Source organism: Lepidochelys kempii, chromosome 1 (genome assembly GCF_965140285.1).
Source record: "Lepidochelys kempii isolate rLepKem1 chromosome 1, rLepKem1.hap1, whole genome shotgun sequence".
Taxonomy (NCBI): Eukaryota; Metazoa; Chordata; order Testudines; family Cheloniidae; genus Lepidochelys; species Lepidochelys kempii.
The window spans coordinates 244,244,882-244,258,319 of NC_136380.1; the positions used below are offsets into that span (position 1 = coordinate 244,244,882).

General features: G+C 42.8%; 1 protein-coding gene across 1 annotated transcript in view; it reads right to left on the bottom strand.

The window, feature by feature from the left end:
- The window catches only part of OVCH1 (ovochymase 1), a 53,764-nt gene that overhangs the window by 13,389 nt on the left and 26,937 nt on the right, over positions 1–13,438 (bottom strand). Inside the window, exons 16-23 of the mRNA XM_073321015.2 lie at positions 13,161–13,341; positions 12,543–12,615; positions 11,601–11,796; positions 10,579–10,736; positions 9,166–9,322; positions 7,475–7,579; positions 2,838–3,059; positions 489–614 (exon numbers count right to left, since the gene is read on the bottom strand). Coding sequence (XP_073177116.1) covers positions 489–614; positions 2,838–3,059; positions 7,475–7,579; positions 9,166–9,322; positions 10,579–10,736; positions 11,601–11,796; positions 12,543–12,615; positions 13,161–13,341 — 1,218 coding nt within the window. The remainder of the gene's footprint in view (positions 1–488; positions 615–2,837; positions 3,060–7,474; positions 7,580–9,165; positions 9,323–10,578; positions 10,737–11,600; positions 11,797–12,542; positions 12,616–13,160; positions 13,342–13,438) is intronic.

Genomic DNA, 13,438 nt, shown 5'->3' on the forward strand with positions numbered 1-13,438 from the left:
ATGGCCCAGACAATACCACATGACTGCCCCTAGAAGATTAAAGTCCATGTAAAGAAAGCTGAAAATTAAAATGCCTCATTTTAAAATTAAAATTAGTCTGGAAAACAAATCACAGTTGGACAGCCAACTAATTTGATACCAATAGTGATTATTTTCCATTATTCAAGACATTTCTGCTTGTTATTTATGTTCTCTGTAAAAAGAAATATCAAAGCCAATTTTAGGGTCATTCCAGCTTTCTTCATTCTGTGTTTTTCTAATTTCTCATGTAGGACTCAGTAAAATGAGAGCTCTATTTTGGTGCTCAATAAGAACTCACTTGGTTCCCCAAGAAGGGAGTCCCCTCTTCTATATCCACCCCACTGCCTTCTGGAAGCAAGCAGAGTCCTGAAATTTTATAGGTTAGTTTGAAGTGGAGGTCAAATGGTTCAGCTCACTTTCTACCAGCCATCTCTCTATTGAGCAGTGCGTGTGTCACCTTACCATACCTTGGACTCTGAAGACCATGTACTCAATGCCAAAGGCAGCAAGGGTCAGAGAATGGAACACCACTTTCACCACAGGGCCAGGACTCAGAAAGGTCATAGGCGACTGCAGGACACCACATAGTTCAGCTAGGAGAGAAACAAACCCAAGCAAAAGGAGAAATATTAGAAACTGCTCTGGAGAAAAATCCTTTAAGTGCAACTTTTAGTTGCATAAATAGTTACAAAGTTAATACAAAAAGAAAAGGAGTACTTGTGGTACCTTAGAGAGTAACAAATTTATTTGAGCATAAGCTTTCGTGAGCTACAGCTCACTTCATTGGATGCATTCAGTGAAAAATACAGTGGGGAGATTTATATTGATAGAGAACATGAAACAATGGGTGTTACCATACACACTGTAATGAGAGTGATCACTTAAGGTGAGCTATTACCAGCGGGGGAGGGGGGGAAGCCTTTTGTAGTGATAATCAAGGTGGGCCATTTCCAGCAGTTGACAAGAACGTCTGAGGAATGGGGGGGAGGGGAATAAACATGGGGAAATAGTTTTACTTTGCGTAATGACCCATCCACTCCCAGTCTCAATTCAAGCCTAAGTTAATTGTATCCAGTTTGCAAATTAATTCCAATTCAGCAGTCTCTCACTGGAGTCTGGTTTTGAAGTTTTTTTGTTGAAGAATTGCCACTTTTAGGTCTGTAATCGAGTGACCAAAGAGATTGAAGTGTTCTCCGACTGGTTTTTGAATGTTGTAATTCTTGACATCTGATTTGTGCCCATTTATTCTTACACATAGAGACTGTCCAGTTTGACCAATGTACATGGCAGAGGGGCATTGCTGGCACATGATGGCATATATCACATTGGTAGATGTGCAGGTGAACGAGCCTCTGATAGTGTGGCGGATGTGATTAGGCCCTATGATGGTGTCCCCTGAATAGATATGTGGGCACAGTTGGCAACAGGCTTTGTTGCAAGGATAGGTTCCTGGGTTAGTGGTTCTGTTGTGTGGTGTGTGGTTGCTGGTGAGTATTTGCTTCATGTTGGGGGGCTGTCTGTAAGCAAGGACTGGCCTGTCTCCCAAGATCTGTGAGTGATGGGTCATCCTTCAGGATAGGTTGTAGATCCTTGATGATGCGCTGGAGAGATTTTAGTTGGGGGCTGAAGGTGACGGCTAGTGGTGTTCTGTTATTTTCTTTTTTGGGCCTGTCCTGTAGTAGGTGACTTTGACAGAGCCAGAAGAGTACCCCAATCTGTTTCTTCATTTCAGCAGGTGAGTATTGTAGTTTAAGAATGCTTGATAGAGATCTTGTAGGTGTTTGTCTGAGGGGTTGGAGCAAATGTGGTTGTATCGTAGAGCTTGGCTGTAGACAATGGATCGTGTGGTGTGGTCTGGGTGAAAACTGGAGGCATGTAGGTAGGAATAGCGGTCAGTAGGTTTCTGGTATAGGGTGGTGTTTATGTGACTATCGCTTATTAGCACTGTAGTGTCCAGGAAGTGGATCTCTTGTGTGGACAGGACCAGGCTGAGGTTGGTGGTGGGATGGAAATTGTTGAAATCATGGTGGAATTCCTCAAGGGCTTCTTTTCCATGGGTCCAGATGATGAAGATGTCATCAATATAGCACAAGTAGAGTAAGGGCATTAGGATACAAGAGCTGAGGAAGCGTTGTTCTAAGTCAGCCATAAAAATGTTGGCATACTGTGGGGCCATGCGGGTACCCATAGCAGTGCCGCTGTTTTGTTAACTCCTGGAAATGGCCCACCTTGATTATCACTTCAAAAGGTTCCCTCCCCCGATCCCACTCTCCTGCTGTATAGGCAAACCTTTAGATACAAGTAGCCATTTCCCACGTTGGTTGAATAATGAAATCACTGGGGGGGGGGGTTATTTTTAGATCAGGGGTGTTTTATTGGTTAAAAACTAAAATCAGAAGCCATAAGTATATAACCCTATCATTATCATTGATACATTTCTTACAAAAGTGAACTGTAAGGGGGGGTTGTAAAAACGTTTTTACTTCAGGTAAGGGGTACATCTCCTGGAAAAAAGTCAAGAAACACGGACTTAGGCCAGAAAGTCTAATCTATTCAAATACTACACCATGATTTCCACACACCCTCCCTTGCCATTTGTACAACTCGATTAAGGGCCCGACTCTCTGCTGCTTTAAACTGATGCATTGTATGTTTGACTTATTTCTGTTGAGGTCACTCAGCAGAGAATAGGGCCTTAAAATTTAGCTGAAAGTAAATTCAGCCTGCAGCCAGTACAGTCACTCTGTGGAAACTGGCCAGTTTTAAAAAAGATTCAACATCCCGAGGAGAAAAGCTTCAGCTAGATGATTGATTACCTACTACTTTTCTTCCTCTTTGGCCCTCTTCATATATCCCTAGGAGCTCCACTTGGCAGTTCCGGGAGGCTGGTATTGACAGATGCTTTACTGTGAGCTTTGCCATGCCTCTGGGAGACATTCTGAGCACCCAAGAGCAATTCAAACTTCCCATGGAGCCTGATGAGCAAGGGGAGGAGAAGAAACCTCTGGGCTCTGTTAACTCCACTTCCAATGGACATTCTGCACAGAAAGAGCATATGATGGTCACAGAAGCACTTGGAAAGAGTTTTTGCTGCTCTACAACTCCTATTAGTTAGGTCTTAGATCAGAGATCCTAAAGGTATGTCTACACTACGAAATTAGGTCGAATTTATAGAAATCGGTTTTATATATTCGAGTGCGTGTCCCCACAGAAAATGCTCTAAGTGCATTAAGTACATTAATTCAGCAGAGTGCTTCCACAGTACAGAGGCAAGCGTCGACTTCTGGAGTGTTGCACTGTGGATAGCTATCCCTCAGTTCCCGCAGTCTCCGGAAATGAGATTCAAAAGTTGGCGGTTCTTTTCCTGTCTACCTGGCCAGTGCATCTGAGTTGAGAGTGCTGTCCAGAGCGGTCACAATGAAGCACTCTGGGATAGCTCCCGGAGGCCAATACCGTTGAATTGTGTCCACAGTACCCCAAATTCAACCCGGCAAGGCCGATTTAAGCGCTAATCCACTTCTCAGGGGTGGAGTAAGGAAATCGATTTTAAGAGCCCTTTAAGTCGGAAAAAAGGGCTTCTTCGTGTGGATGGGTGCACATTTACATCGATTTAATGCTGCTAAACTCGACCTAAAGTTCTAGTGTAGACCAGGGCTAAGAGGACAATATTGCCAATGGGAAATAGCTTGTTAGTACTGCATGTTACTGCTTCAGTCTTCTAGTCATCACTGAGACCCAGGGCACTAAATGTCTCTCTAGTAAGACAGAAAGTTTGCCCTCAGTTACAAACATGCAGTCCTTTGAAGCCAGTTGAAATGCACAGGTGTAACCGAGGGCAAATTTTTGCTTCTCCCTAATAAAGATATTGTATAGTCCCCATAATTTAGTATTTAAGCATTCCCCAGGTCTCTAGTGCCTGGAATGATAGAAGTGAAACACTCTGGTACAGTCAGAGGATGAGTTTTCAATGCTAAAAGGCAAGCACAGTGCTTTGCAGAAAGCCCCAGCAATCCAGCTACTAGAAGCAAGATGGGCAACATCCCCAAAGTGACTGTGTGCCCAGCTTGCCAGGCCTTTAAGAGGGGAGACCAAAAGAGAGTTAGCAAATCTGGCCTGACAGCTCATCCAAACAGCCAATGACTCAGGCCAGTCCCAGAGTGAACTGGGTATACAATGGGGAGAAACCTAACAAAGCTATCCAGCTCAAGCCTTCACATATTCATTGATCTGGACAGTTTTCCAGTGTGATGATTTATTCTTTGTCTGACACTGGTCTCTTACCAACCTGTCCAGCCTTAGGCAACAGGCCCAGCAAGTTAGTGGATGTTTTCTGGGAAAGCAAAGAACGCTTTCCCTGCTTATAAAGCACACAGATAAGGGCACAAGAAGAACAGAGCTGTGGTGGCTTGTGCTCCATGCACACAAAGGGGAATCAAATGCAGCATTTCTCAAGTGGAAAGAGACCAAATCAATAGGGAAATATTTTGAAGCATCTGTGTGAGTGTTGTAAACAAACAAAAAACTGCCAGTCAGAGCTGTGTCCCCCTTTAATCCTGTATACAATAGGGCTTTTTGCGTCCCACAGCAGTATCTTTTAAAAGCCATAATCTCTATGTAGTAGCGTTTGTACTTTGTCATTTCCTCCACCACTGAAGCTTGTGAAATCCCTGCTAATGCTAGCATTGACCTCACCACCCCTCACCCCAGACATTACGCATGAGCACGGAATGCTGACTATGGGAAAAAGTTTACAGTTCACAGCGTAGAAGGCTGGGTGGTTAGGCTAGGAACCCGAAGGAAGTAGCATGTACCCCACCTCTATTCTACATCTATGCAAATTAAATGACTCCAATGCTGAGGTCGCTATGCTGGTAACTGATGCTCTCTGTATGAAAAAGAGGTACTGCATTGCTAGCAACTGTGAGAACATCCCCACCCACTACATAAGAATGACCATAATGGATCAGACTACAGGTCCATCTAGTCCAGTATCCGGTCTTCCGACAGTGGCCAATGCCAGGTGCCCCAGAGGGAATGAACAGAACAGGTAATCAATGATCCATCCCGTCGCCCATTCATAGCTTCTGGCAAACAGAGGCTAGGGACACCATCCCTGCCCAATGGGCATTGATGGACCTAGCCTCCATGAACTTATCTAGTTCTTTTTTGAACCCTGTTATAGTCTTGGCCTTCATAACATCCTCTGGCAAGGAGTTCCACAGGTTGACTGTGCGTTGTGTGAAGAAATACTTCCTTTTGTTTGTTTTAAACCTGCTGCCTATTAATTTCGTTTGGTGACCCCCAGTTCTTGTTGTTTACTCCTTCTCATAACACACTTCCTTATTTACTTTCTCCACACTAGTCATGATTTTATATACATCTATCATAGCCCCCACACTGTCCTGGAGGCACCATTCTGTAGGGATATTTCAGTCTCTATGGCCATTCAAATCCCTGACCTCTGCTGAAACTATCAGCATGAGTGCCAGTTGTAGGATGACCAGATGTCCCAATTTTTCCACACTTTCTATCTGGTGACCCTAGCCAGTTACCATGGCTTAGAGGCACATATTGCTTGCCTGTGTTCTCTGGTAACAGTACGAGCGAGCTGAGCTGGCGGTAGTAACTCCTGAACAGGCTGGATTTTTTAAACAGTGAGCAATAGCACTTGGGACCTTGCCAAAGACAGCGTCTTGGTTTAAGGGTTCTTTTGCTTTTTCTCCTTCAATGCTGTCTGCTCATCTGTGGTAGAGAAGCTTTGTGTGTGTGTGAAGTGTGCGGCAGGTGGGAGAGGTTGAGTCAAGGGCCAAAATTGTTTATCATCATATTTGTATTACAGTAGCCTCTAAGCCCCAGCCAAAATTGGGACCCAGTTATGCAAGGTGCTGTACATAAGCACAGCAAGAGACTGTTTCTGCCCTGCACAGCTTGCAGTCTAAATAGACAAGACTGACAAAGGGTGGCAGACAGGAAATATTACACCTTTTACAGATGGTGAATTGAGGTACAAAGGATTCAGTGAATTGCCCAAGATCACACAGGACATCTGGGGCAGAGGCAGGAACTGAATCCAGTTCTTCTGATTTAGTCCAGTGCCTTAACCACAAAAGGATCCTTCTTCTCTGGATGTACTTGGGTCTGCTCTCATACACCCCATCCCCTCCAAAAAAAAAAAAAAAAAAAAAAAAAATAAAGCCAAGCATTCCCTGTGTCTCCTCCTCAGAGTACAGAGCCCTGAGAGGTGGTGCTTTAAAATCATGCACTCTGATTGTGTCCTTCCTCTCTCTCTCTCTCTCAAAGAAAGCTGTCCAAGGTTTATTCAATAGAACATTCTGAAAGCAGATGGTGCAAAATGCCTCCTAGCACCATGGATAAACGGAACTGCGTTTGGAGCCAAAAAATCTTAACTACGATGGGTCTTTCTGAAATCCTTGCTGACTCAGGAATGCAAAGGGTTAGTCCCAGTGCTGTCACTTACTTTTAAGATCACCTACAATAATGAGTAAGTTCCATGAAGGAAAATGTAGGTTACCTACATTAGAAACTGGTCATTACAGTAGAGGCTGGTCCATATAAAAGAGTTTTGAAAGTCTGCTACTGCTTTTATATAGGGGACTTGGTCCTTCAACTCAAGTGGCTGCATTCCGTGCCGTTAGCTCCAAAAGGAGCAGGTTCAGTCCCTGCTCTTGGCCCAAACAGGGTTGGTTACTCCCTAGTTTACCAGTTTGTGAAAAGGGCATTCTGACATTTACCTAACTTACAAGGATGAGGGTTAATTAGTATTTTAAGTCAAGCAAGTCATAATCCTGTGAGAAAACCTACTAGTTAGGGGCCAAATTCTTAGGAAAGAAGAAAATGGAGAATTTATTCTACAGCCAACTTTCAAAATATATTGAATCCCTTGGCCAACAGTTCAAGCAATATTAAAAGGAGGATGGAAATTGTTTTCTGATTGGCAGTTATGCTAGTAGTATGGGGCTGGAAGGGCACGAGAACATGGCGGCTGATATCAAATGGCTTAAAGTTCTAGAGTGGGGCAATGTAAGGAAAACAGCAAGAAGGTTTGTGTTTGTTTTAAAAAAGGGAAAAAAGTCACTGAGGAAAATAGCTTATGGTTGATGGAATTCAAAAGAAAACAAGTAATTTTGTTTGTTGCCCCCAGTTTAGACTCCTACAACGATAGATTCTCTTAGCTTGTCTGCACTAGTCTGGGAGTTAAAAGAGGATTATTTGTATCTAACCCTATGATCTCATCAATAGGCAATTGCAAGAAATCCACTGTAATTACAAAGTTTTTGGCCTTTATGCACTTTGGCAACAGTTGCCTAGCTTGACACCCTGTACCGTACTACCAAGCTGAATCTTGGTCCACCACTTTCCACAGGATACAAGGGTATGCGAGAGACAGACAAGCAGCACTATTAACTGAACACAGCTGCAGGAGAGTTTTTACCTTGTCTGTAAGCAGCTCCTGTTAGCTTTGTAGGCCGTTTCATTGGTGTCTGTGTTAAGGTTTCATGTCCATTCTTACTTACCTGAAGCGCATTTGGTTCAATCTCTGTAGAGAGAGGTACAACATGTCTATTACTAGGACAGTTTAATAAAGATGTCCTGGGCTATGTGTAATTTGTAGAGAGAGACAACTTTGTGGGATACCAGACAGTACCCATACACAGGATTAAGACATCCCACCAAGAGTCAGATTGACCATAGCCTTACTCATGAAGTGATAATGGAATGCTAAACCTTTCAAATGAAACCATCTATAGAGGCAAAAGTGAACATAAGCAAGCGATAGTAAAACCTCCACCATAGAAACTGATTTACAGGTGGAGATCTGTGCACTTCTCTTCCTGAGACTGGTTATCTTAGGGTAAACTCATGAAAAAGCAAACTATAGAAAGCTAATGCCCAACAACCATCGATACTAGATCTTCCACTATGAAAGAGACCTCTAACCACCTTCCAATTCATCTGGGGGAGCCGATTGGAGACAGCTACCCTCATGGACCACACTTAACAATCCTGAATTAGTAGTGACCACTGTAAAAAGGCTGAAATTTGTTTCTTCCTCCTCATTTGAGTTAACAGTAGGTGTAAAAATCATGCTTATTCTATGAGAAGGCACTGGCTGATGACTGCTCTAAGCAGGCCAACAACTGAATAGTTTTAACCCCTTATGCCAAAAATCAGGATGTGGAACAGAGCTGTATTTGCCACCACTGCAGTTCTGCTGGTATACAATTTTTTAAAAATATATTTATATATAAAAGCATTATGCTGAGTCACACATAGCTACAATATCAAAAGGATTTTTTTTATCACCAGAGTAGGTTTTTGTTTTGCATCCTCCTGAACTAGGCTGACAAGATACAGGATGGATAATTAGGAATATCCCTTGGGATGCGTGGCAGCCACATCAGTAGTGAAATTGCTGTGGGGAAGAAATAAGTGGTTTGCTCTATTTCAGTTAGGGAAACATCCCAATTCCATAGGCATGGCGGTTTGTGAGGATACCAAGTAGGAGACCACACACACACAAAAACATTCTTCCCTTCACCTCTAAGGGTTCCTTGCACAGTAAAGAACATGGTCCACTTCCTTTTAAGGGGCACATACTGTATTTTATAGTCACTCTCTAGTGAGCTGTATTATTGATTACTCTTTGTACAGCACATACTCTGAAGTGTTCAAAATGCACTTGTCTCGAGTTTGGTGTGTACTGGTGCATTGTACTTCATTTCAGATTATCCCAGAAGTTCTGAGTCTCTAAAATCGGGCTGACAGATTTTGTTTTTGGATGAAAAAATGTTTTTTTCCACCCCTACAGCCACTTTATTTGATTTAGAACCAGCAAAAAAAATTAGCAAATACACAAAAATATGAACCCCCCCCAAAAAAAACACCCCAAAAAACAAAAACACCCTATCACTTTTTAAAACCAAAATTTTTCCAGTTTCCAGGGAGGAATGTGGGGGTGGAAAAGGTTACAGGAAATTTCAAACACAAGACTTATGTATTTTTTTCCACATATCTCATGAAAAATAATGGTATTTTTCCATCTGCTATCCACAAAATACTTTGAATACTTCCAGAAAGCTCTGCCTTTAGGACGCACTGCTTAGAGGAAAGAAGGATATTTACCTCTTATTGTGGATTTGATCCAGTCCAGGAAGACTCTCACCCTTGTATAAACTCCTGGTTTCTTTGGCCTGGCACAACCAACACCCCAGCTGATGATGCCATAAAGAATAAATGGCTCTTTTTCATGATGGCAAACCAACGGGCCACCAGAATCACCCTGAAAGCACACAGAGGGACTTTAGAATATTAGTAGAAACGTCCTACATTCATTTGTCTTCTACACTCTTAGCCACAGAAGCTAACAGCAGTCACAGACCATAGCTAAGAGGAAAAGTTTGAATATGAGTACCGAGTATGCCCAGCTCATGCTCCTGGTTCTTTAGTCATGGACTAGGATGGCTAATTCAATAAATCAGATTGTTAGTAAGGCAAAGTGGTCTGGAAGACTGAACATAGGGTTCAGAATCAGGAGGTACTAAATTCAGTCACATTTTATATAAAGATTCCATTTATAATCTGTATAAGATTCCAAGCTTGTCACTCTGAAACGTAGCACACTTGTAGAATCAGGGTGAACTGATGTAAACAGCAACAATGGCTGTAGCTCTTTTTGTTTAGAGTACCACCAGGTTCAATCACCACCAGGTTTTGCAGTCTGTTACTGTCTATTTTTAAGTTCTCAGCCATTCTGACTTGACAAATGACACCTGTGCAGTGTCAGCTACTGTAAGACATGTATCTATTCCCTGCCAGGACTCCTAGACCACTGTGCTATAGATAACAGCCAATCACCACCCTTACTACACAGCTAATTTGCATGCATCAGTTTCATTGGTTGTGTGAGGGAGACTGCACAGATAGTATATTACTTGGCTCAATTGCCATATCCATGCAACAGAACAGGCCTTCAGCTACTAGTTTATCAAGGGTTAATAAAGGTAAATAGAAATGAAATGTGTTATGGGCATGAATATTTTGTATTAGAGAGATAAGCACACTAGTAGGTGTTATAAGCAACCTATTGACCGGTTGGACTCTAGAACAATTATTAACATTACTCTCTCATATCACTAATATAAAAAGCGTGACCCAATATCCTAACCTGGCTTTGCCACCTATTCACTGGTTAGGAGTCAAGAAACGTAAAAGGAAGAACATCCCCTCACCCAGAGTTACTCAGGCTCAATCACAGTTACAGCTGAAAGCCCAAATACACCAATGGTTGTTTTTGCCACTAAGCTTCTCCAGCTCCATGTTTTGAATTCAGTTTTAGTTTGGGCTAATTGTGTTGATTGTTCTTTTGATGCTCTGTGCATTGCCCATTCCTGCTGTAGACAGTTATCGGGGGCAGCTGCCTTTTTGTAGGATTTGCTCTACCAGAGTTTTCCCAACACATTCTACCATATTAAAATACAGCAGAAAACAATCACCAAGACTCATCTTCAATGGTACTTGCATTTAGCAGCGACTCACCTGGCAGGAATCCTGCCCTCCAGAAGAAGCAAAACCAGCACAAAGCATCCTAGCTGTGATCCCTCCAGGGTGATTAAAATAGTAATTTTTCTCACAGACTTCACTCTCAAGTATGGGTACTTGTGTCTGCTGCAGTCGACTAGCGAGGCTTCCATCTGCTGTGGAGAGAAGTTGGCAGAGGAACATTTATCACATTGTAAGTTATTTGCAGGGTTAAAGAACTGCTGAAAATGCAAAACTGGAGATGGAAACAAACAGAATGAAGTTGGCTAAAAACACACGTTTCCCCATGTCCCCTTGCTAATAGCTACAATTTGGATCCAACCAGACAGCCGAGTATGGAAACTGGACTTTCCACCAGGTTATCTGAACCTTCTGGTTATGTAATAATACAGGTGGGTGCCTGTACACACTATGTCAGACTGTGGAGATCCCCTTTGCCAACAGTCTAGTACAGCCATTTCAGAGCAGTAGTAGATGCTCAATTTGGCTTTGTTCAGCCAACTGACTCAAAACACAGCTCCTGCTGGAAAAAGCCAAGGTTTTAGCTAATGTCTCCCCAGCCTACCCCAAGTTTGTCTCCGAAGGAACATACCTCATTCATGAGCCTCTCCTCAGTGCCCTGATCATTTTAACCCTTTGATGTTTTGAGAGGCTTCTCACTCCCTACAAATCAGAAAGTAGGGCCCAGAACATAAAAGCAAAAGCATGGGAGCTTTAATTAAGAGCAACTGCTAGGCCTGCAGTCCTGGACACTATTCTAATTATAGCTAGACAGCTGCAAATCAGCCAGTCCATAAGCAACATGTAAGAAACACATCTTTTTGCACAGTGATAGTAGAAAGCTCCTAAATGCTAAAATCACCTGTGCGTAGGAAGAACTGTGGATCCTGCCATCCACTCCCCACTCATCATAGTGCTCAGCACACCCTACAATGATGCTAAGAGATGCAGGACAGAGGTAGAATCTCCACAGACACTTCCATCTTTTTTGCCCATTTAGAGAAGAACATACTACATACCTTCTCGGGTGCTCCCCCAGCCAGTCATGGTGCACAGAACAGAGGAAGATAACGGTTGCGTGCTGTTGGGCAAACATACTGGCCTCACAACAGTGTTAAACTCCAGAGGGACATCCAGTTGGATCAGCGCAATATCTGAGTCATAGCTCACTGTATCAAAATCAGGGTGCACCACAATAGTTTTCACCCTTCTCACCTGTACCAAACAGGATCAAACATTAATAAAGCAAAATGATGAGCTCAAAGAAGCTGGACCAGGGAAGATACAACTGAAAATGGACCTTAAAATGAAGGTGGGTTTAAAGTACATTTTGGAAGAGACACAAATTGGTGTCAGTTTAGAGAAGACTGAAACAGATTAGAACAGGGAAGATTCAGGACTCTGGAGGTCAGCGCCGTATATCCTCCAACTCTTGGTTACAGATTGGCCACGAATGGAAGAGATTGTATTAAAATCCCCTGAATTTAGGAGTGAGGATTCTATTTCATTTTGCTAAACTAGCCTGAGTTTTTGCAGAAGGCCAACATGCACTGGTGCAACATCCCTATGCTTTTGCCCCCTTGACTCAACTTAATGCATAGAAAGGCACTGGTCAACAAGTGTTCTGTAGGAAGCTGTATTGCCCAACACTAAGACAGCAAGATGCTGAAAGCACCACGGCTTGTGTTTTGCCATCTACTAGACTTTTTAAAAACAGATATTAAAAAGAGAAAGCCTTAAAAGATATCATCAAGGATTAGGTTTGCCATGCAAGTCCACAGACTATTTTGTTTCAAATGCTCTTCTTCCCCTTTGGTCACCCAAGATACCCACCTTTCTTTGGTTATTTCATCTTATTTGTTAGCACCGTGTTTTAACTAATGCACATGGATCTATTACAAAGAAGCAGGGAAGAGGAATCAACACAATCCACATTTTAGATTGTTTTGTTTAGTCTCTACCTGTTCTGTTGACTCCTTCAGGGCTCTATCATGGTCTCCCACAATGACAGTCCAATGCAGTGGTCTGTCTGTTCTGTAAAATAGAAATAAATGCACTGAATCTGTGCACAACCAGCCTTACGTACGCCTTATTCAGCATACTGAGCATCTTTTGTTTGGTCTTCAGTACCAGCTTAGTCAGTCACCTAGCTCCCGGACTGACGAGTCAGAGTTTTGCCATGACAAAGTCTTTTACAAGTGGAAGTTGCTGAAATACACCAGGTATAATTTCATGTGAACCCCCTCTCCCGCACTGAGCCAACATTTTTCAAAGGCTAAAACAGAGCCTTGGAATCAAGCAAAGGAGAGTTTTATAAGTGGGAGTAAAAAGAAAAGGAGTACTAGTGGCACCTTAGAGACTAACCAATTTATTTGAGCATAAGCTTCCGTGAGCTACAGCGTACTCCTTTTCTTTTTGTGAATATAGACTAATATGGCTGCTACTCTGAAATAAATGGGAGTATGGGTACTTTTCAGCATTGTTTCTCTATCCTAGAGGAGGGGACATACCACTGTCCCAAAAAGAATATCTGTGCACATAGAAGCACAGGGAAGCCTTTGCCAGACAGGTTTACTCACGATTGTATACAGTGGGCTGCTGTGAGTACCCATGTTGGACTGATGACAACACCGCCACACTGATGGTCACCTAAGAATTGCAAGCCTGCCTGCCAAGGCCAGCAATGGGGACATGCTTCTTCTCCCCCAACAACACGTCCGGACAGCCACTGGGGACTAAACGGGGGGAAGCCACAGACATCTGCAACACAACAGCCAGAAAGCTAGTGAGCAACACTGACTTCCAAGACTGTCTCTTCCTTTGCATCTATCACATTTGTTTCTTTTGCAACTAAGAC